Source organism: Bufo bufo, chromosome 2 (genome assembly GCF_905171765.1).
Source record: "Bufo bufo chromosome 2, aBufBuf1.1, whole genome shotgun sequence".
Classification (NCBI taxonomy): Eukaryota; Metazoa; Chordata; class Amphibia; order Anura; family Bufonidae; genus Bufo; species Bufo bufo.
The window spans coordinates 511,230,369-511,255,952 of NC_053390.1; the positions used below are offsets into that span (position 1 = coordinate 511,230,369).

General features: G+C 43.2%; 1 protein-coding gene across 1 annotated transcript in view; it reads right to left on the reverse strand.

Moving 5' to 3' along the window:
• The window catches only part of LOC120991647 (227 kDa spindle- and centromere-associated protein-like), a 91,557-nt gene extending 71,457 nt beyond the window's left edge, over window positions 1–20,100 (reverse strand). The window contains exons 1-2 of the mRNA XM_040420442.1: window positions 20,007–20,100; window positions 1,266–1,351 (exon numbers count right to left, since the gene is read on the reverse strand). Of these exons, the coding sequence (XP_040276376.1) occupies window positions 1,266–1,351; window positions 20,007–20,009 (89 nt within the window). The 5' untranslated portion in view covers window positions 20,010–20,100. The remainder of the gene's footprint in view (window positions 1–1,265; window positions 1,352–20,006) is intronic.
• Window positions 20,101–25,584: the final 5,484 nt, after the last annotated feature.

Below are 25,584 nucleotides of genomic sequence, written 5' to 3' on the forward strand. Positions count from 1 at the left end.
TGGAATGTTGGTCCTCTCCTCTTCAATAGCTGTGCAAAGTTGCAGAATATTGGCAGGAACTGGAACACGCTGTCGTATACGGCGATCCAGAGCATCCCAAACATGCTCAATGGGTGACATGTCAAGTGAATATGCTGGCCATGCAAGAATTGGGATGTTTTCAGCTTCCAGGAATTGTGTACAGATCCTTGCAATATGGGACCGTGCATTATCATGCTGCAACATGAGGTGATGGTCGTGGGTGAATGGCACAACAATGGGCCTCAGGATCTCGTCATGGTATCTCTGTGCATTCAAAATGCCATCAATAAAATGCACCTGTGTTTGTTGTCCATAACATACTCCTGCCCATACCATAACTTACCGCCACCATGGGCCACTCGATCCACAACATTGACGTCAGCAAACCGCTCACCCACACAACGCCATACACTCTGTCTGACATCTGCCCTGAACAGTGAAAACCGGGACTCATCCATGAACAGAACACCTCTCCAACATGCCAGACGCCATAGAATGTGACCATTTACCCACGACGATAAACTGCAGTCAGGTCCAGACCCCGATGAGGACTACGAGCATGCAGATGATCTTCCCTGAAATGGTTTCTGACAGTTTGTGCAGAAATTCTTTGGTTGTGCAAACCGATTGTTGCTGCAGCTGTCCGGGTGGCTGGTCTCAGACTATCATGGAGGTGAACATGCTGGATGTGGAGGTCCTGGGCTGGTGTGGTTACACGTGGTCTGCGGTTGTGAGGCCGGTTGGATGTACTGCCAAATTCTCTGAAACACCTTTGGATACGGCTTAATGAGCATTCATTGCACGGGCAACAGCTCTGGTAGACATTCCTGCAGTCAGCATGCCAATTGCACGCTCCCTCAAATGTTGCGACATCTGTGGCATTGTGCTGTGTGATCAAACTGCACATTTCAGAGTGGCTTTTCATTGTGGGCAGTCTAAGGCATACCTGTGCAATATTCATACTGTCTAATCAGCACCTTGATATGCCACACCTGTAATGTGGGATGGATTATCCCGGCAAAAGGAGAATTGCTCACTAACACAGATTCAGACAGATTTGTGAACAATATTTGAGAGTAATGAGTCTTTTGTGTATGTAGAAAATGTTTCAGATCTGTTCAGTTCATGCAAAATGGGAGCAAAACCAAAAGTGTTGCGTTTATATTTTTGTTCAGTGTATATTTATATATGTTTAGATGTGGTCACAATGCAATAAGATTATTTTCAAAATGAAGATCGGTTACCTTGGAAACCCACTGTCAAATTCATCAGATTTGTAAACTGAAATGTTCTTCCTTAGTGATGTGTGCTGAAATGCATCCACAAGGTTCTGGAAATATAAATTATGAAAACTTTATTACTGACACTGAAACATGGTAGAAGAAGGCATAATGGCTCCTAGACTGTTGCCTTGCAGAACCTGGGGATAGCAGTTCAAATCCAATAACTTACTCAGTTACTGCAAATTCTGTGCTGATTTATTGTCTGATATATATTTTTATAAGGCTCAGAGCTGTGTTGTTTTTCCTCTTCCTTCAATTCACTCAGCATTTTTTTTCTCTTCCTTTAATTCACCCAGCAATAGATTTAAATGGTAAAGAACACAGAAATCAGCCATGTTTTTCTAAACCTATACTAGCCCTTTAAATGAACCACTTCCAGACCAGGCCATTTATGTCCCTTCCTGACCAAGCCAAATTTTTCAATTCTGACATATGTCGCTTTATGTGTTAATAACTTTGGAATGCTTTTACTTATCCAAGTGATTCTGAGATTGTTTTTGTGACACATTGTACTTCATGTTCATGGTAAATTCAGGTCGATATAATTTTCAATAAATTTTCAAACACCAACTTTTATAAGGACCAATTCAGTTCTGAAGTCACTTTGATGGGCTTATGTAATAGAAACCACCCATAAATGACCTCATTTTAGAAAATACACCCCTCAAATTATTCATAGCTCATTTAAGAAATTTTGGTAACCCTTTAGGTGTCCCACAGGAATTAAAGCAAAATGAATGATGCTTTAATTTTTTTCCAGAATATCCATTTTAATCCATTTTTCCTGTAACATGGCAAGGGTTAACAGCAAAACAAACCTCAACATTTATTACCCTGATTCTGCAGTTTACAGAAACACCTCATATGTGGTTGTAAACTGCTGTATGGGAGCACTGCATATCTTAAATGGGAAGGAAAGCCATATAATTTTGGAGGGCAGATTTTGCTGGAATGGTTTATGGGTGCATTGTTACATTTGAAGAGATCCTGAGGTACCCCTAGAGTAGAAATCCCCCCAAAAGCGACATCATTTTGGAAACTTTATCAAGGAGTGTAGTGAGCACTTTAACTCCACAACTGTTTCATACAATAAAATCTCACTTTAGGTCCAAATTGTTCATTTTCACAAGCGGTAACAGGAGAAAGTCACCTTACAATTCGCAACCCATTTTTTTGCTGAATAAGGGAACATACCATATGTTTGTGTAAAATGCAGTATGGGCACACAATAGGGCTCAGAATGGAAATCCTACAGTGGAAACCCCTCAAAAGTGAATGCATTCTGGAAACTACGCCCCTCAAGGAAGTTATCAAGGGGTGTCATGCTTTGATCCCCCCTACAAGTGTTTCAAAGAATTTAGAAAGACATGGCTTTGAAAAAGTAAAATTTTATTGCTTCCAGTTAAATGTTGCTTTAGCCCCAGATTTTTTATTTTGACAAGTGGTAATAGGAGAGAAAGCAACCCAAATTGTGTTGCATAATTTTTCCCAATAATGTCAATACCTCCTATGTGGGGATAAAGTGCTGTTTGGGCACACTGCAGGGGTCCAAAGAGAAGGAGCACCATGCGCATTCAAGGCCAAGTTTGGTGATTTATACAGCGCTGGCTGACAATAATAGAGGCCCTGAGGTGAACTCAAAAAAAGAAAACCTAAAGAAATGACCCCCTTTTACAAACCATATCCATCAAGGGGTGTAGTGAGGATTTTTACCCTAAAGTTGTTTTGCAAAAATTAATCCACAGATATGGCATTTCACTGCCTAATATGTTGTGTCCAACATGTGCCAGTGTGAACGTTCAGCAGTGCTTCCTAGGTTTACAAACACCCTACATGTAGCCCTAATCTTTTGGCTGAATGTATGAGATGTCTCAGGATTAAAAAAGCACTATGCGCATTTTGAGGCTCAAAGTGGTGATTTGAGTAGAGGCTGCAAAGGCTCTAAAATAATAAATGGAACCCCCGAGAAGTAACCTATTTTAGAAACTCCACCCTGCAAGGTATTAAGAGGTGGAGTGAGCATTTGGAAGCCACAAATATTTTTCAGAAATTAACACAGTGGATCGTGCAAAATAAAAATTTTAATTTTTTCACAGATATGGCATTTTAGTGCCCAAGAAACTACGCCCAGCTGGTGCCATCTGAGACTCACACCGCATTTCTTCTGTTAGGCTGGTAATGTCGGGGACGCGGGTAGACGTCCGTCTAGAACACCACCTTGTAATTATGTCACCATGACTTTCTGTACTAGGTCTCGTGTGATCACATCATTGGATGAGACCTGGTGCAAGAGAGGTGATGGGAGTGAGATAAGGGTTGTTTTATTTTTATATATACTCAACAATGGCACCACCGGGGGCACCAAGGAAGATAGAAGAGACTAAAAAGCATTATGTATACCTGCCACCACCTGGCATTATATACTGGTACTAGGGGTGGCACTACAGGGGAACACTATAAACTAGCTGTACAGGTTGGAGCATTATACACTGGCACTACGAGTGGAGCATTATACATTGGCACTAAGGGGGGAATTATATATTGGCTGTACAGGGGGAAGCATTTTATATTGGTACTACAGGGGGAAGTATATACTGGCTGCAGAGGGGGAAGCATTATATACTGGCACTATGGAGTTGCATTATATACTGGCTGTATAGATGGAAGCATTATATACTGGCACTACAGTGGGGCATTATATACTGGCACTACAGGGGGCATTAAATATTGGCACTACAGGGGGCCATTATATACTGGCAGTATAGGGAGGAGTATTATACACTGATACTACAAGGGGCATTATAAGTATACTGGCACTATGGGGGGGCGGGGAGAAATATATACTGGCACTACAAGGGGTATATATATATATATATATATATATATATATACACACACACACTATCACTACAGTGGGGGGACGGAGGAGCATTATATACTAGAACAATAGGAGGGATATACACTGCTCAAAAAAAATAAAGGGAACACAAAAATAACACATCCTAGATCTGAGTTAATTAAATATTCTTCTGAAATACTTTGTTCTTTACATAGTTGAATGTGCTGACAACAAAATCACACAAAAATAAAAAAAATGGAAATCAAATTTTTCAACCCATGGAGGTCTGGATTTAGAGTCACACTCAAAATTAAAGTGGAAAAACACACTACAGGCTGATCCAACTTTGATGTAATGTCCTTAAAACAAGTCAAAATGAGGCTCAGTAGTGTGTGTGGCCTCCACGTGCCTGTATGACCTCCCTACAACGCCTATGCATGCTCCTGATGAGGTGGCGGACGGTCTCCTGAGGGATCTCCTCCCAGACCTGGACTAAAGCATCTGCCAACTCCTGGACAGTCTGTGCTGCAATGTGACGTTGGTGGATAGAGCGAGACATGATGTCCCAGATGTGCTCAATTGGATTCCAGTCCATAGCATCAATGCCTTCGTCTTGCAGGAACGGCTGACACACTCCAGCCACATGAGGTCTAGCATTGTCTTGCATTAGGAAGAACCCAGGGCCAACCGCACCAGCATATGGTCTCACAAGGATCTCATCTCGGTACCTAATGGCAGTCAGGCTACCTCTGGCGAGCACATGGAGGGCTGTGCGGCCCTCCAAAGAAATGCCACCCCACACCATTACTAACCCAATGCAAAACCGGTCATGATGGAGGATGTTGCAGGCAGCAGAACCTTCTCCACAGCGTCTCCAGACTCGTCTGTCACATGTGCTCAGTGTGAACCTGCTTTCATCTGTGAAGAGCACAGGGCGCCAGTGGCGAATTTGCCAATCTTGGTGTTCTCTGGCAAATGCCAAACGTCCTGCATGGTGTTGGGCTGTAAGCCCAACCCCCACCTGTGGACGTCGGGCCCTCATATCACCCTCATGGAGTCTGTTTATGACCGTTTGAGCAGACATATGCACATTTCTGGCCTGCTGGAGGTCATTTTGCAGGGCTCTGGCAGTGCTCCTCCTGTTCCTCCTTGCACAAAGGCGGAGGTAGCGGTCCTGCTGCTGGGTTGTTGCCCTCCTACGGCCTCCTCCACGTCTCCTGATGTACTGGCCTGTCTCCTGGTAGCAGCTCCATGCTCTGGACACTACGCTGACAGACACAGCAAACCATCTTGCCACAGCTCGCATTGATGTGCCATCCTGGATAAGCTGCACTACCTGAGCCACTTGTGTGGGTTGTAGACTCCGTCTCATGCTACCACTAGAGTGAAAGCACCGCCAGCATTCAAAAGTGACCAAAACATCAGCCAGGAAGCATAGGAACTGAGAAGTGGTCTGTGGTCACCACCTGCAGAACCACTCCTTTATTGGGGGTGTCTTGCTAATTGCCTATAATTTCCACCTGTTGTCTAACCCATTTGCACAACAGCATGTGAAATTGATTGTCACTCAGTGTTGCTTCCTAAGTGGACAGTTTGATTTCACAGAAGTGCGATTGACTTGGAGTTACATTGTGTTGTTTAAGTGTTCCCTTTATTTTTTTGAGCAGTGTATCTCTTATATATATAAAAATGAGTTTCTGTCTGTCTGTCTGTCTGTCTATCTGTCTATCTGACTAGACGTCTAGACTGTCACGGGGTTCCGAAGGTGCACTCGGTCCCCCATTGCCCGCAGAACTGTTGCTTAGCTTTTGGAATGAGGTTCTGTGTTTGACCTCATTCCCAGGGCGGCTTTACTAGCTGGGTGGCTCCTTGCTCCTAAGTCTGCCTTGAGCGCCGAGCTGATCACTCGGTGCTCGACTGGTTGGTCTGTCGGTCACATGACCCTCACTCCCCACTATAAATACAGGCAGCCTGCTGGCTACAGGTTGCCTGTTAATTTCTAGGTTCCTGGTATTTGTTGGACTGCTGAATACTTACCTGATCCTGTTCCTTGACCATCCTTTTGCCTGATCCTCCTGTACTGCGCATCCGTCCTGGTATTGTGAGCTCGGCTCCCACCTGACTACTCTCTTAGGACTCCTCTTGTACTTCTCTGCTCTCCTGGTATTTATGACCCCGGCTTCTCCTGACAATTCTCTGCTTGCTCCATTTGTACTTTGCAGCTTTCCTGGTATTGTCTCGGTCCGTTCACGTCCTGTTGTTTGTCTGTCTGTCATCCCTGCACTTACTCCAAGTTAGGGATTGCCGTCCAGTTGTCCCCTGTCATTAGGACTCGCGAGGCAAGTAGGCAGGGCCAGGGGTAAAGGTGGAGCGCAGTGGTCACTTCCCTTCCCCCTGTGTGTGTGTGTACGCGACCGTTACATAGACGTTCTTTATGCGCGACCAAACGACTGGACCGATCTTCAACAAATTTGGCACACAGGAACTCAGCTCTCTAGGACATACCGTTCCTGAGATATTCCCCAAAAAAGACCTGCATTAGCAAATAGAGGCCTGCAAGTCTTTCTCTTCAAATCCCAACTGCCATAAACACAGTTTTACTCCAGGTTTTAAAAGGGCGGGCACAGTGGAGGTCACTGTTATTAAAGGGGCGGGCGCTATGAAGGTCCCTGTTAAAGGGGCGGGCACTGTGAAAATCACTGTAAAAGAGGTGGTCACTGTGAAAGTCACTGTTAAAGGGGCGGCCACTGTGAAAGTAACTGCTAAAGGGGCGGTCACTGTTAAAGGGGCAGTCACTGTGAAAGTCACTGTTAAAGGGGCGGTCACTGTGAAAGTCACTGTTAAAGGGGCGGCCACTGTGAAAGACACTGTTAAAGGGGCGGCCACTGTTAAAGGCGCGGTAACTATGAAAATCACTGTTAAAGGGGTGGTCACTGTTAAAGGGGCGGCCACTGTTAAAGGGGTGACCACTGTAAAAGTCACTGTTAAAGGGGCGGTCACTGTGAAAGTCACTGTTACAGGGGCGGTCACTGTGAAAGTCACTGTTACAGGGGCAGTCTCTGTGAAAGTCACTGTTAAAGGGGCGGCCACTGTGAAAGACACTGTTAAAGGGGCAGCCACTGTTAAAGGCGCGGTAACTATGAAAATCACTGTAAAAGGGGCGGTCACTGTGAAAGTCAGTTAAAGGGGCGGTCACTGTGAAAGTCAGTGTTAAAGGTGCAGGCACTGTGAAGATCACTGTTAAAGGGGCAGCCACTATGAAGGTCACTGTTAAAGGGGTGGTCAATGCTAAATTGGCGGTCACTGTTAAAGGGGCAGGCACTGTGGAGGTCACTGTTAAAGGGGCAGGCTCTGCAAAAGCGGCGGGCACTGTAAAGGTCATTGTTAAAGGGGCGGGCACTGTGGAGGGCAATGTTAAAGGGGCAGGCACTGTGAAGGTCATTGTTAAAGGGGCGGGCACTGTGGAGGGAAATGTTAAAGGGGCGGCCACTATGGAGGTCAATGTTAAAGGGGCGGGCACTGTGGAGGGAAATGTTAAAGGGGCGGCCACTATGGAGGTCAATGTTAAAGGAGCGGGCAATGTGGAGGTCATTGTTAAAGGGGCGGGTACTGTAGAGGTCACTGTTATGGGGGAAACTGTTGATATCTTTTAACGACACACGGAAACATAAAATAAAAATTTATGAAATATACCCGTGCGAAGCTGGGTCCTTCTGCTAATATATATATATATATATATATATATATATATATGACAGTACAGACCAAAAGTTTTGACACACCTTCTCATTCAAAGAGTTTTCTTTATTTTCATGACTATGAAAATTGCAGATTCACACTGAAGGCATCAAAACTATGAATTAACACATGTGGAATTATATACATAACAAACAAGTGTGAAACAACTGAAAATATGTCATATTCTAGGTTCTTCAAAGTAGCCACCTTTTGCTTTGATTACTGCTTTGCACACTCTTGGCATTCTCTTGATGAGCTTCAAGAGGTAGTCCCCTGAAATGGTTTTCACTTCACAGGTGAGCCCTGTCAGGTTTAATAAGTGGGATTTCTTGCCTTATAAATGGGGTTGGGATCATCAGTGGCGTTGAGGAGAAGTCAGGTGGATACACAGCTGATAGTCCTACTGAATAGACTGTTAGAATTTGTATTATGGCAAGAAAAAAGCAGCTAAGTAAATAAAAACGAGTGGCCATCATTACTTTAAGAAATGAAGGTCAGTCAGTCAGCTGAAAAATTGGGAAAGTAAGGGCTATTTGACCATGAAGGAGAGTGATGGGGTGCTGCGCCAGATAACCTGGCCTCCACAGTCACTGGACCTGAACCCAATCGAAATGGTTTGGGGTGAGCTGGACCGCAGAGTGAAGGCAAAAGGGCCAACAAGTGCTAAGCATCTCTGGGAACTCCTTCAAGACTGTTGGAAGACCATTTCAGGGGACTACCTCTTGAAGCTCATCAAGAGAATGCCAAGAGTGTGCAAAGCAGTAATCAAAGCAAAAGGTGGCTACTTTGAAGAACCTAGAATATGACATATTTTCAGTTGTTTCACACTTGTTTGTTATGTATATAATTCCACATGTGTTAATTCATAGTTTTGATGCCTTCATAGTCATGAAAATAAATAAAACTCTTTGAATGAGAAGGTGTGTCCAAACTTTTGGTCTGTACTGTATATATATATACTGATGAGCAAAAGGGTAACAATGTTTTGAACTTTTGACTTTCAGGCTCCATATCTCACCATCCACTACAACTTTGAATGTGAGACTACCATCATTTTATAGACAAACATCTCATGCATAAATTGGTCTTGCAGCTATTTAGCATATGATTACTTATGCAGATTATTTTCATGGAACTGCATTGTAATTTACTAGTTTGCTCCTAAAATTTTTCCTTTTTTTATTTTGTTAGTATTGTATTGTGTACCACCAATACTAACCCTGCTACTGCAAAACCACCATCAATCCTGGTCAAGTATCCAAGATCTTTGACTGTGAAACAACCCCTATCATCAGGCTTCCTCCACCGAACTTGACAGTTCCTTGAATTTCTTGATCTGCTAGACCCCTTTTCCCTTGTTTCTTCCAGACTCATATGCACCCATCAGAGCCCAGTCTATTTCCGTTTCCAATCTTCTACTGTTCATACTTTCTTGCAAACTCGAGCCAACGCTTCACCTTTTTTCAGGCAACCATTCCAGACCTGTGTAACACGCGTTTCAAGGTGCTTGCATGGATGTCTGTGATCTCACTATTACGAAGCATACAAGCCACCTCCACTGCCGTGTTTGTCGCACCAGAACTGATAGACCTTGTGATGAGCCAACTTATTGATTCCGAAATTTTGCTTGGACATCCACCTTGGCTTTGGAATGGATGGACAGACTTCATTTTGTATTCTGTCATGGCACTCACATGATGAAGTTTGGCAATTTTCTTGGCCGAGATACCGTTGTCGATGGGCTGGATGATGCTGTTTCTCTTTTCTTGGGAAATCTTCTTCATGGCTGCTCCTGAATTCGAACCAGTGACCTTTCACTTGGGAATCAACCTAATAACACACTGAGCTATTAGGGAATGTGAGAACAGGTTGTAATTTGTAGTATACCAGAAGAAAAAGATTGTTCCACCACCAGGAGCAAAACAGTAACAATGCAGTTACATGACAAGAAGCTGCATAACTAATCATATGCTAAATAGTTGCAAGTCCTATTTATGTATGAGATAGCCAAGATGATTGTATATAAAATGATAGTGATCTCATGTTCGAAGCTGTAGTGGATGGTGAGATATGGAGCCTGAAAGTCAAAAGTTCAAAACATTGTTAACCTTTTGCATATCAGTGTATATACAAATATATATAGACAGTCAAATACACAAAGAAAGTCCTCTATAGATCAATATTGGAGTCAGAGAGAGTGAGCGTACTTTAAGGAACAGTCTTCTGTGTGGCTGTTGCCACAGTCATGTATCACTGAGATATTTTTAAACCATTAAGCTTGTTGCTTCTTGTAGCCTTTAACCACTACGACTGCTAAAAGACTGTAGTAACCCTTATGCTTGTTTGCCCCCAAGTGAGCCAAGTAAATTCCACCTTGGTTAAATTACTTCTGTGTCTGTCTTTTTCCTTACACAGTACACAGTACACAGAGCAAGGGGGGGGGGGGGGTCTGCAAATTGTTCATTTCTTTATGTTATGTAATATAATGTTATGTCATTGTATGTATTGCACCCAGTATAACCATGTATGGATCCAACAGTTGGAGTTAACAATCCTGGTTTAGCCCTTGTAGGAGGATAGGTGTGGACTATCACTACCCCTAGTTCTAATCTACACTGAAGTTTTGGAAGCAAGAGGAAGCTGTGACTTGTAATCCTACTTCTTAGGCCCAAAAACCTACAGAGTCTAACCGATCTGCATGGCCGAGCATTGGGAGTCAGTAAAGTAAACAACTTCAAAAAGCTATTAAGATTTTTTTGCAGTGAGGGACACTGTTAAGACACTATTCACACCTGGACATGACCTGGCCAGTTATATCTGTAAAACCCTGTATTCCTCAGTGGACATTACAGCCACCATTGCAAGAGCATAGATTCTGCAGGAAGAGACTTAAGACAGATAGAGAGGAAAGAGGGTCATAACTCCCATCATTGCCTAAATCTATATATTGTCATTTGGGAAGAAATGCACTGTGTACAGTTGTAACTGTGTATTGCTATTGTTAGATACATTACAACTTTAGTAAATGTATCGTTGGATGTGCACTTCAATAAAGAGAGACATTTATTCTGCCACATCTGACCTGGTTCCTGACTCCTGCACCATACATTGGCCATTGCATTCTACATGCCCTGACTTGCATCTATACAAACACTCAACATCACAAGCATCGCAACTACTATCCGGTAGGAGCCCCAACCTCAAGGTGTGCCCCGGAGGGAAGAAAGGGTGCACCCTGCTTTCATTGTAAGGCCCTAGGGAGCAACGGTGTGAGGAAAGCCACTATGATTGACTGTAACAGCAAGCACAACTACCACTCCCATCCTCTGCTCTGGCTCCTCCTGGGCTTGCTGTACTAGCTACCATCCTAGAATGGAGAGTGACACATAATACTCAGGGCCAAGAAGATATTTGCATTAAGGTGTGTTAGTGAATGTTCATTTGTATTTTGCACCGGCACGACCTCCTTCATATAACATTTGGGCCTTTCTGCATCTTGTAGAAACTGATATTTTAACCTGGTATTTTTAACTCATACCAGTAAATATGAATTTCTTCAGTAATGTGAATATGAAATACTGCAAAATAAATCCTGACGGCATCCACCAATGAAACAGTTTACTACTCTCTGTACAAACAAACATAATTGGTGCTGGTCTCTGGATTATCATATCAAATTAGAAGAATAGAACAGCCTGTTATAACCCTCAGAAATGGGAACAAATTACTGTCATTATAGAACAGTTTTCATCCACTCACTTATGCAAATCTTCAAGTATAACAGCAGATAATGTTGTTTAAAAGGAGTTGAGCACAGTTATATAATTGGAGCTAATATTTTTTGCTTAAGGGGGTTCTTTGGTACTGAACTATTGATGACCTAACCATAGGAGAGAATGTCCACCATAAAACGTAACCATTATTGATATTATAATTTAAATATACTAATGTTATCAATCCAGCAGAACTGGGGATGGGTTAGACTCACCCTAATACAGTATCTCCCTATTCTATACTGGCTCTGCTTATCAAAATGGAATGGCTGCTTCGATAAGGGCGATGCCATGTCAGGAACCTTCTACAACACCCAATGGAGGCCCTGTTCAGGGAAAAGAGCCACCCACAAAGATGACGCTATGGGTACACAGAGATGTTCATTCAGTATATACAAGTGTCTCCCATTAATTCAAAGTAAAAACTGTATGTCCTCTGATAATCAAAAAATATCTGCACTTTTTCCTTACAACAAATACACAAAGACAGTCCTCTATAGATCAATACTGGAGTCTCAAGTAACTTCAGGGGTTATGTCAGTGTAAACTGAGAGGATAAAGTAACACTTATTCAATTACAGTGATAGCTCAGGATACAATGGCCTCGGGATACAATATTTTCAACATACAATGGTGTTTTCTGACCCATCGTAAGTTGAAAGTAGACTCAACATACAATGTCTCAGACCCAGATCCAACCATTCAAGAGCACTTCTCTGGTAAACTTGTTTCATTAGTAGCTAGTTAGCAGCTATTCCTGACTGTTATATGTAAATACTTGCTTTATCTGTCTTAGTTATCTGCTTATTTTTCTTAAATCTTCACTTTCTCTTATCTTGGATGACATTTTAGGGCTGTGGAACCGATTACTCAACTTACAATGGTTTCAACATAGAATGGTCGTCCTGGAACCAATAAATATTGTAACTTGGGGGACCACTGTATAAGTATGAGTGTTGGCGTCACAACATGTTTCCCTATGATGTCACACACAGTGCATCAGGGCTCAAATAGAAACTACTGCCAAATGGTGGAGATAGTTCTAACTGCCCACATACTGATAAAAACTAGGATATGAAAACTGTCCTTCCAAGTCCAATATTAAGATATTTATAATTTCATTTGTCATGACATTATGATCAAAGTGACCAAAAAGCCAAGGGGGTATGCTGGTAATCATGAAAAATGGTAGATAGATTTATCAAAAAGAGGTTTTAGGTTTATACTTTAAAGCGAATCCGTCACCCCCATATTGGACTATTATCTAGAGTTATACATGCAAAGTACCACAGATATGAAGTCCAGATCACTATTTTTTATTTTCCTATTGAACCCTGTTCCTCCACTGTCACCTTAAAGCTTCACTTAAATACACAGTCCGGATTGCTGTGCTGTTCTAACATAATGGAGAGGACGCATGTGCACATGCATGGCAGTCCTGACAATGTATTTCAAAACAGTTCTGAGTGCTGACAGTGGGGGAACGGGGCAATCTATATATATATAAAGAAGGACCTATATATGTATGTAAATATGTATGTATGTCTGTATGTATGTCCCGCGATCACTCAAAAATTCAACCATCGATTTCAACGAAACTTGGTATACACATCAGCATGTCAGCTTTAAAGGGGCAGGGTGCTGTGAATGACAATGTTAAGGGAGCGGAGTACTGTGGAGGTAACAGTTCAGGGGCCAGGTAGGGTGGGCATTCAGGCTACCCTCAAAAGACGGACTTAAAAAACCCGCCCCAGGACCCAATAAGCCACACCTCCAATCTGGTTAGACCACGCCCCCACGCCTCAGCCGACAGGGATTGGAAAAATGAAGGTAAAAATCAACTTCTATCAGCTTCAGGGGTGGGAGGGACGGTGACTTTCTTCCTGCAGCTCACGCTTAGACAGCACAGTACTGCTGTCTGAGTGTGAACTGTTCAAAAGGACATCCCTCTGTGAGATATTCCCAAAAAATGCATTAGCCAATAGAAGCCTGGTCACATGACTCTTATCAGCCAATAGAAGCTTGCAGGCCCTTAGTCTCCACATACACACAGTTTTACACCAGGTTTCCATAACAACCCAGCCATTTTTCTTCGCTGCTGTAGGTCAGTTTTAAAGGGGCGGGGTACTGTAGATGTCATCTTTATATTGGATACTGTCGATATCTTTTAATGACACACACAAAAATCTAATGAAATAGATGAAATATACCCATGCAAAGCCGGGTCCTTCTGCTGCTAGGAAAATAAAAAAGAGCAATTTGAACTCCATATCTGCAGTACTACTCATGTATTACTAATCAGGGTGATGGATTCCATCTAACCTCCAATTAGAGCGGAGTGGGCGCCATAGGCAACCGGGTGACTGCTGTTTCACACAGAAGACACCCATGGCTAATGTCCGCAATCTGCGGTAATGCCAATCGCAGACATTTAACCCCTCAGATGCCGTGGTCAACTGTGACCACAGCATCTGGGAGTGCAAAACCACGGAAGCTCAGGTGTGTACTGCTCCCCCTAGCAAGGTTCAGGGGAGCCGGATGGTGTGTGAAGAAGCCACTGTAATCCTGGCATATGGCAGGGCTCCATAGGAATATAGTGTAACTCTCATAGACCCCAATGCTAATGCTGGGGTATATGAGAGAAGCAATCTGACGATTGCTTATTAAAGTTCCATATGAGAACTATTAAAAAGTGCAAAAAATAAAATATAACATATTTTAAAAAATATTAAATTAAAATTAAAAAAATATAAAACTTAAATCAGCCCCCTTTCCCCAAAATAAAAATAGGTAAGCAATAAAAAAATAAGCATCATGGGCATCACCATGTGTGAAAACACCCATACTATTAAACACCCATAAGGCAAAACTGCAAAAAAGTCAAAATCGACGATGCAAGAAAAAACTATACAAATGTGGTACCGCCATAATCGTTCTGACCCAGAGAATGAAAGTAACCGGTCAGTTTTACCTCATAGAAAACGCTCTAAAAACAAAACCCATAAAACTTTGGCGGAATTGCATTTTTTTTTCAATTCCACCATATTTGGAATTTTTTCCAGCTTCCCATTACATCTTATGCAATATTAAATGGTGCCATTAGAAAGTACAACTTTTTGTGCAAAATAATCCCTCATACGGCTATGTGAACGGAAAAAGATATGGCTCCAAGAAGGCAAGGAGTAAAAATGAAAAGCAAAAATGGAAAATCAGTCTGTATCCAAGTGTCTAATATAGGTAGAGGAATTATCCCCAATATCTGCATGACCCTGATGGTGTCACCTCCCTTTTAGATGAATAACACAAAGAAGGTCCAGTAAACTGTGGCCTAAGTCGGGCACAGCACCATGTAATCCATATAAACATAAAATGTACTTCAACAATATAAAACAGTATAAGTGCACACAATTACATAAATCATAGTGCAAATTAATCTTTCAAAGTACACCAAAACAGTGAGTTGATGGCTTGCATAGCAGCAATAGGGGCAAATGTCAATAAAAGCCAAACTCCAAAGTACCCTTGCACCAGGGCACAACAGAACTACACAGTGGATGGAGCCTTGTAGTTCCAATGCTTGTTTCTGGCATCAGAGCTATTGCAGCTCAGTCTTGTCTATATGTAAAAAAAAACTGCTATAAACATGATTTCCCTGGTGCCCTATAAAAAGGGTCTCAGAAGCTACTTTTAGGTAGTGTACGTCATGGTGAGAGATTGTCGACTGCTAGACAAGCCTCTACAAGGCACTCAAATACATTTTGCTCAGTTTTTTAGACTGTGAGAAGAGTACATCATTGGACTAAAAGAAGCAGGATAGTTATTTTGACAAATTGCCCGCCATCTATGCCAGGCATGGCCAACCTGTGGCTCTCCAGCTGTTGTAAAACTACAACTCCCACCATGCCCTGCTGTAGGCTGATAGCTGTAGACTGTCCGGGCATGATGGGAGTTGTAGTTTTGCAACAGCTGGAGAGCCTCAGGTTGGCCATCCCTGATCTATGCTGTTTTGACCTAGCTGTTATGAGCAGTTGTTAAGTGAGGCCAAGCACTTAGGGCAAACAGGCTTCAAACAGCCCAGACAAATGACCATTAGAGAGCAATTTGATCCACCGACAAGCGTGAGCATCTCCAACACTTTTGTTGCACACCATCCAGACACAGGTAGTACCTTCTATACACCCCCTTTTGTCTTCCCAGACCATTTCCAGGTGCTTAGCATAAGGGCTCATTCAGACGGCCGTATGCTTTTTGCTGTCCGCAAAAATGCAGATCTACCATCTACCATTCTGGCTGTGAGTTAATTTCTAGCTCTGTTCAGACCCTGTTCACACACCACAGGCAGTTTAGTGGTAGGACCCCATGCGTGCTGAGACACTGTGACGTGGTGCATGAGGGGCTCCGAAATGTTCCTGACTGGAAGATATTGGCAAAGTTCTCAGCTTTTAACATCGGCTTGAGGAATTAGCTAGTATTGTCAATTGCTTATAATTTTGGTGCATTGTTTGCAGTGATTTTTGTATTTATATATTTTTTCATCTGCACAATGTACCATTTTGTGTAAGATGTCCTTGTGGTGCATGCGGTCCGCTCCGGCATCCTCCATTGTATGCATTTTTTTCTGGGGATTGCTGGAACCATGCGGAGGAATTGCTCCCCCGGTTATAGACACGCTACAGTGTCTGGGTTTGGAGCATTTCCACCTGTTTAGGCCACTTTTTTCAGTGAGTTTTTTTTATGTGTATGGAATGTGCCACTTTATTTTGTTGGTAACATTCTTTTGCACCTGGTAGCTTCTGTGTCACATGGTCTGTTGTGGGTGCGGCTTCTGTGTCACATGGTCTGTTGTGGGTGCGGCTTCTGTGTCATATGGTCTGTTGTGGGTGCGGCTTCTGTGTCACATGGTCTGTTGTGGGTGTGGCTCACAGCTTTATTTTACCTCACAATGCATTGGTGATACCACTATGGAGGCATGTGAGAGCCTGACTGTGAGTTAATTTCTAGCTCTATTCAGACCCTGTTCACACACCACAGGCGTTTTAGTGGTAGGACCCCATGCGTGCTGAGACACCGTGACGTGGTGCATGAGGGGCTCCGATATGTTCCTGACTGGAAGATATTGGCAAAGTTCTCAGCTTTTAACATCGGCTTGAGGAATTAGCTAGTATTGTCAGTTGCGTATCATTTTGGTGCATTTTTTGCAGTGATTTTCCTACCATTATCCCTTCAAATATGTTCGATTGGCACAAGTTGCTGCCTAGCGGTTTTAGTGCCAAATTGAACAGGAGGGGTGTTCCCTTCTTAAGCATAAAAGGTTTTGAAAGGTAACCCTGAGTGTAAACCCTTGCCCTTGCAAGGTGTAAATCCTCCGCCGATCACCACCATAGGCCTGAAGCCTATGCGGTAGCAAAATCTCGGCGCCTGTGCCCGGACGCAGCACACTAATGTGTGTGTGCTGCGCGCCTGCACCATCTATGAGTGATCGCTGACTGGGACACAGGTAAGTATTAGCTTTTATTTTTTTTATTTTGTGTGCCAACTTTGGAGGACATTACTGAAGGGACAGTGGGGAGCAAACTACTACGTGGGGGCAAATTACTAGTGTGGGGGAAATTAATACTGTGGGGGCAGTGTGGGGGACAATTAATACTGTGGGGCAAATTACTAGTGTGGGGGGAATTAATACAGTGAGGGCAGTGTGGAGAAATTAATACTGTGGGGGCAGTGTGGAGAAATTAATACTGTGGGGGGCAAATAACTTAATGGATGGCAGTGTCGGGGCAAATTATCTGATTGTGGGCAGTGTAAGGGGTGTTATTACTTGATGGGGCAGTGTGGGGGGCAAATTACTTACTGAAGGGCAGTGTGGGGGCAAATTAATTAATGAAGGGCAGTGTGGTGGAAAATTACTTAATAAAGGCCAGTGTGGGCGCAAATTACTTAATGGGTGGCAGTGTGGGGGCAAATTACTATATGGATGGCAGTGTCGGGGCAAATTACTTAATGGATGGCAGTGTCAGGGCAAATTATCTAATGGGCTGCAGTGTGGGAGGTTATTACTTGATGGCAGCAGTGTGGGGGGCAAATTACTTTGTGGGGGGAATTACTACATGGGAGGCAGTGTGGAAGAAATAACTATATGGAGCAGCGTGGGGAAATTACTATATGGGGGCAGTGTGAGGGAAATTACTATATGGGGGCAATGTGAGGGAAATTACTATATGGGGGCAATGTGGGGAAAATTACTATGTGGGAGCACTGTGGGGGAAATTACTATGTGGGGGCAGTGTGGGGGAAATAACTATATGGGGGCAATGTGGGCGAAATTACTATGTGGGGGCAGCATGTTGTCTGCGGCTGTACCTTTGCTGCTCCTTATCTTTCGGCTTCCGTTCCGTAGGAGTTACCGGAACATGGACCGATGTGGCCGGGTTTGTAGGTGACCTATTCTCACTCAGCGGGTCCCCTTTCTGGTGCTCATTCGTGAGTGGAGCCGAGATATCGATGAGGGATGACCGGAGCTTTCCTACTCTGTGTCCTGCATCCCAGCACCGGAACCGGAAGTCCCACTTTTAATAATTTTTTCCAAGGCAAGCTTAAGTTCCCACTCTGCCCCTGTATCTATCTATCTATCTAATCTATCATTACTTTCACTAATATATCCAGCTTCCTCAGCACACACTGATAAAACAGGGGCAACTTGGCGGCAATCAGGAAAAAATACTCATCAAACTATATTCAACTCTGTGGAATGTTGGTATAATAGGAATGACCGGCGTGGCTCTGCTCGTGGTCACAACCGGGCCTGATGAAGGGCTTCTTTCTATCCCGAAATGTTTCCATAACTGTACTTTTGTGAACCATCATGTCCGGCTGAATAAATTCACTATCATACCAACCAGTTGGAGTGCTGTCTAATTGTAAAAATGTCACTTCAGCAAATGACATTTATCATGTAGAGAAAATTAATACAAGCCACTTACTAATGTATTGGGATTATCCATATTTCCTCATTTGCTAGCTGGATTCATTTTTCCATCACATCATACACTGCTCGTTTCCATGGTTACGACCGCCCTGCAATCCATCAGTGGTGGCCGTGCTTGCAACACCCTATGCGTACTCCCACAATTCTGGCCAACAGAGAGGCTGGTGCTTTTTCCTATAGTGTGCAAGCCTGGCCACTGCTGATGGATTACATGATGGTCGTAACCATGGAAATGCGCAGTGTATACTGTGATGGAAAAATAAAGTAAAGCCAGTAATAGAAGCAATATGGACTACAACAATACATTAGTAAGTGCCTTGTAATAACTTTGTCTAGATGATAAATGCCACCTGCTGAAGTAAGACAACCCCTTTAAAGGGATTCTGTCAACAAGATTTTCGATATAGAGCTGTTCATATTATCCTATGAGTCTCCATTATCTAATTAAAAATATACTAGTGTTACCCCCACCTGTCCTTTCACTTTTGATAAAAATCGGTTTATTTATATCCTAATTACCTTAGTAAAGTGCCCAAGGGGCTGTCCCTCCGGCCGTTTGTGCCCAGCAGCACCCCTTATCTCATAGCCCAGCACTGCCCCACTGCTAATTATTCCCTCCTCTTATCGCCGATGGTGCGCCGTAATCTCATTCATGCGCCCTGGATCCACTGGTCAGCGCCTGCGCGGTGTCCTGGCAGCAGCCTCAGCAAACAAAGCGCGCATGTGCCCGCACTTCGCTCGCGGGCACTGACCTGTCGATCCAGGGCACATGCGTCAGATTACGCCGCACCTTAAGCGATGAGAGGAGTAAATAATTAGCAGTGGGGCGGTGCTGGGCTACGAGATAAGGGGGGCGACTGGGTACAAACGGCCGGAGGGACAGCCCCTTGGGCACGTTAGTAGGGTAATTAGCATATAGATAAAAACTAGTTTTATCAAAAATGAAAGGACAGGTGGGGGTAAAACTAGTATATTTTTTATTAGATAATGGAGACTAATAGGATGATATGAACAGCTCTACATTGAAAATCTTGCTGACAGAATCCCTTTAAGTTTGAAGTGCAATTTTTGATGCAGTCTTTTGAACCAGCGTCTGAAGTAGATCCAGCAGAAGGGGAGGTATGAATCCTTCTGTTATTTCATATTTCCTTTAAATCCATATTACGTGTGTGATTTGTGGCTAACTCATCCTGTTTATGTGAAGTGATTTTGCAACCAAAATGAATCCTAATTGCCACTTTATATGTGTGCGAATTTGCAGGCAGTTCAGTCTGTTTCTTCCGTTTTAATATTTTATGCAAATCTCTCCTAGACAAAGGTGGTCTATAAGATATACACATTTGACAAATCTTTAAATGGTAACTTACCATGATGGAATTCTATGCCCCAGTTTTCTTAACTTGGCTCTTAACAGCTGATGTGTTGCCCTCTCCCAGTTCAATCACTATTATGCTAGTTCAATTCTTTACAAGTTATCAAAGGGATCCGTCTCCAGGAGAGATGCTCCACCCACCAACACAAGATCAGTCAAGCTTTATTCCCAAGTTAAACATTGAAGAGACCAAGTTCAGTAACAAGAATGTGAATGCGTGCCTTACGACAACATTGCTTCATAACCGAATGAGCATGAGGCAGACGTGATTTACTTAAGGCTTTTCCACATTTTAGCACCATCACACTTTATATCTTATATGCAAAAAGTTGGGTAAATTGTTGGTTTTGTAAATGTGTTGCTTTACTTATTATTTGTGGATCTTGAGTTGTAGCCTGTATTATAGCCCAGAGATTCATTTACAGTTTTGACTGTGATTGTTAACAGTCACATACAGTAGGCAACAAGGTTGAAGTCTTAAATATCCTGTCCATAGGGGAAATTTTTTTAGAAAGATTTCAAAGTGGAATAAAAAAAATCAAAGACAGGAGATAGCGAGTATGTATTTTTTTTTTATTCCACTTTGAGCCCTTTCGGAACCCCTTTATTAAATTAGAGTGGTAGAGTTCTGCCTAGGTCAGATATTATGGTGGTGCAGTCCAGGTGTAAGATATATGACCACACTTCCCAAAATGCTAATCTACAGATGCAAATGCAAATCTACAGTCTCTGTTCAGTCATTAACATCATATATTCATAGGAATATATTCATACGGAATGCATCTTAGGGCTATAATACAGACTTTTGCTGATGGTGATTACAAATTAAGTAATATCATTTTGCTATGAATCTTTTTATTTAATATGAAATCTAAGGCAGACTGACCCCATAAGACCCCAAGTTCCCACCAGAGGAGAAAGGCAATATGTGAAGTTGTAAGCAACGTCCAGCAGGTTGCACTTGATTGTTGGCCACTTATTGAAACCTATTATTACCCTGTGACCTCATTCACACATCAGTGTTTTGGTCAGTGATTTACATCAGTGATCATGAACCAATACCAGGTGCAGCTCTAAACACAAAACAGGTGCTTATACATAGAAACATAGAATGTGTCGGCAGATAAGAACCATTTGGCCCATCTAGTCTGCCCAATATACTGAATACTATGAATAGCCCCTGGCCCTATATTATATGAAAGATGGCCTTATGCCTATCCCATGCATGCTTAAACTCCTTCACTGTATTTGCAGCTACCACTTCTGCAGGAAGGCTATTACATGCATCCACTACTCTCTCAGTAAAGTAATACTTCCTTATATTACTTTTAAACTTTTGTCCCTCTAATTTAAAACTGTGTCCTCTTGTAGTAGTTTTTCTTCTTTTAAATATTACCTTATACCTTAAATATTACCTTATAAATATACCTTATACCTTATGTCTGTGGAGGCTCCAATCCTGGTTTTGGCTCACAATAACCACTGGTGAAGCTAGGGTAACTTGTTCCCTTTGCGACCTGTTGGGGGGGGGGGGGGGGGGTTAGTGCGTTTTATGGGGTGAACACAGTGCAGGGGAAAAAATGGCCATCGCATTGCATGTTGCCCGCACATCGCAGGCTGTGCGGCATAGGGTTGGCAGGCTGCGATATACTGGACATCCGTCTTTTCACAGACTAAGGCTACTTTCACACTTGCGCTTTCCCTTTCCGCTATTGAGATCCGTCATTGTCAGTGGGGAGAAAACTGAACTGAACGAAACGGAATGTACCAGAATGCATTCCGTTTCATTTGGTTGTGTCCCCATCGTGGACAGAATAACACTGCAAGCAGCGTTTTTCAGTCCGCGATGTGGTGCGGAGCAAGACGGATTCGTCCTGACACACAGTGTAAGTCAATGGGAATGGATCAGTTTTCTCTGACACAATAGAAAATTGATGCATCCAGGTTAAAGGGGTGTGAGGTCAGCCTGTCAGTGTTCAGACCACAAGAAAACCCGCAAACAGTTAGCTGAAGACAAGCAGACTAAAGACATGGATTACTGGAACCATGTCCTGTGGTCTGATGAGACCAAGATAAACTTACTGTATTTAGTTTAGATGGTGTCAAAGCGTGTGTGGCGGCAACCAGGTGAGGAGTACCAGGTGAGAAGTGCAAAGACAAGTGTGTCTTGCCTACAGTCAAGCATGGTGGTGGGAGTGTCATGGTTTGGGTCTGCATGAGTGCTGCTGGCTGTGGAGAGCTACAGTTTATTGAGGGAATCATGAATGTCAAAATGTACTGTGACATACTGAAGCAGAACAGTATTCCAACATGATAACAACCCCAAACACACCTTCAAGACATCCACTGCCTTGCGAAAAACTGAGGGTAAAAGATGTCATCATGGAGGGGTGGAAGAGGATTCCAGTGATAACCTGTGAAGCTCTAGTGAATTCCATGCACAAGAGAGTTAACCCCTTCCCGGCAAGCGCCGTAATAGTATGGTCCTCCCGGAAGTGACTTCCCAACCAATGACGTACTGCTATGGCGTGCTGATTAGGTGGGTGCAGGAGCTGTGCCCTCCCAATCAGCAGTAAGGGTCTGGCAGTCTCTGATAGCTGGACCCCTGCTATATGCCTGGCATCAGTGAAAACACAGATGCCGGCACATTAACCTTTGCTGTGCCGCAGTCAGCGCTGACCGCGGCATGTGCAAGGTGTGTGGAGGGAGAACCCCTGTCCCCATCGGGCCCCCGTGCTGCGGTGATGGGGACTCGATGGCTGGGACGGCAGGCTGATGCCTTCCATAGGCATCGTGGCTGCCTTCCCTGTAAGCAGGCTGTAAGTGTATTACACTGTGTAATACACTTACAGCCAATGCATTACAATACAGATGCATATTGACCTGTCAAGGTAGGGAGTGGGGGAAACCCCCCACTGTACAATGGGGAAGCAGACGGGATAGCAACAAGGCCAGAGGCTGTGATAAGGGAGCAGGTCACCTCCTATAGCGTCCCTAATTCTCGCCCCTAACTCCTCACCGTATGAGCGGACCTGGATGGTAGGACGGCTCATACCAAAAAAAAAAAAGGACCCTGAGTCACCCAGATAATCCCTCAAATAGAGAAAGGGGCTGAGACAACCTGTTCATCCTAGACACGGATGAACAGGAGTCTCACTGGCCTAGCTGCCTGAAAAGCAAAGGCAGAAAACAGCAACTGGATAGGCAGGTAAGTGCCCACAACAACAAGCACTCACCTGCCAAGGCAACAACGACTGGAACCCGTGCCTTCGTACTGGAACCCAATCACCTACCAGGACACAGCACAAAGACAACAAACACGGAGTCCAGTGAACCAGAAACTGCCTGGACCCCCATGCGGACAGGATGCATGGCGGCCCCAGGCAGAGCTGCTGATTGACTTGTAGTTCCCCCTCCGGGGAACCCAGGGACCCCCTTCCAGAGGACACAACAGACATGGGAAATGTCTAGCAACCATGCTGGATAACAACACCAAAAATACCAGACATGGAACATCAAACTAGACATTACAACACACCCAAAACATAAACCCACACCAAACATGCAAAACATGTAAGGAAGGGTACAGAACAGAGGGAACAAAGGGAAGACATCAAGGTGACATCGATGTCCAACTAGGTGGCCCTCAAACTGGACCAATGACATACCCAAAACTGGAGCAACTCCAGCACACACCAAGGCTGGAGGACAACTACTCCTGCCTGCCAGCCACAGGCAGGTATAAACCAGTGGCCACACCCAGCCAGATAGTTAACCCCAAAGATACCAAACAGGAGAGAAACCAGGAGAAGGGGAGAAAAGCACATACATGCTGAGCCAACAACGCGGCTCTATAAAAATATCACATGATCCACCCCTTCAGCTGAACGCCGTTAAAAAAAAAAAAAAGAACAATTATAAAACAGCCATTTTTTTGTCACGTTCCCTCACAAAAAGTTTAATACCAAATGATCAAACAGTCATATGTACCCCAAAATGGTACCAATCAAACCTTCATCTTATCCCGCAAAAAATGAGACCCTACATAAGACAATCGCTCAAAAAATTAAAAAAGTATTTTCTCAGAAAATGGCAACACAAAAACAAGATTATATTATTTTTAAAGTAGAAAGGATGGGCACTCATATACCTGATCCACAGAGTAAGCAAAGCGACAGTAATTTATTAATAGTATATATGCAAAGAGATGACAGTATACAGATATATACACTTGTCACCATACACAAATAATGATATATAACCTATACAGAACTGTAACCCCAAAATAGGTATTAAAAAAATAAATATGAAATAAAATATCAAATATCAGTCCACTGATAAAACTGATAAGTAGAAAACCGGGAATACGGTCCAGCAAACTAAATGGAACAAGGTCTGTCCAGACAGTATATTAACTAGCGGGCTAGTTGTCCTCTGTTAGTTAAGACAGTGGCTAATACCGAATAAATCTCCACAAATGAAATGCAATTCAAAGTGATAATAAACCAACAAGTGGATATAGATACCATGTGACAGCAAAACATTAAATCAAGAGTGATAATACAATATAAGCAGTAACATAATAGTGCATTGCGTGATAATACCTGTAAAATAAATATATTGATATATATATATATATATATATATATATATATATATATAACAGTGCTCAAATCATTTAGGTGTTAAATAAAATAAAATAGAATTAAATATAAAGTGTCTCTGGAGAGTCGGCAATATTTGATGGACACTTCGTCCCACTAGTAATTCTATTCCTAAAGCTCAATCTTTCTGTAGTGTTAGAGCAGGTCTCCTGGGAACCGGCTTTATATTTCAATAGTAAGTCCACACAGTTCCTAGGAATACACTAAGTTTCACACAGTTGCAGTCCTGCAGATATCTACTTAAGGCCACTTTCACACTTGCGGCAGAGAGATCCGGCAAGCATTTCCGTCGCCGGAACTGCCTGCCGGATCAGGCAAAATGTATGCTAACTGATGGCATTAGTAAGACTGATCAGGATCCTGATCAGTCTTAAAAATGCCTGATCAGTTGAAAAAATGCATTGAAATGCCGGATCCGTCTTTCCGGTGTCATCCGGCAAAAACGGATCCGGCATTTATTTTTTCACCTTTTTTTCAGTCTGCGCATGCGCATACCGGAAGGACGGATCCGGCATTCCGGTATTCTGAATGCCGGATCCGACACTAATACATTCCTATGGGAAAAAATGCCTCATCCGGCATTCAGGCAAGTCTTCAGTTTTTTTGGCCGGAGATAAAACCGTAGCATGCTACGGTTTTCTCTTTTGCCTGATCAGTCAAAACGACTGAACTGAAGACATCCTGATGCAAACTGAACGGATTACTCTCCATTTAGAATGCATGGGGACATACCTGATCAGTTCTTTTCCGGTATAGAGCCCCTGTGACGGAACTCTATGCTGGAAAAGAACAATGCAAGTGTGAAAGTAGCCTAAGGCCTCTTTCACACTTGCGTTGTCCGGATCCGGCGTGTACTCCACTTGCCGGAATTACACTCCGGATCCGGAAAAACGCAAGTGTACTGAAAGC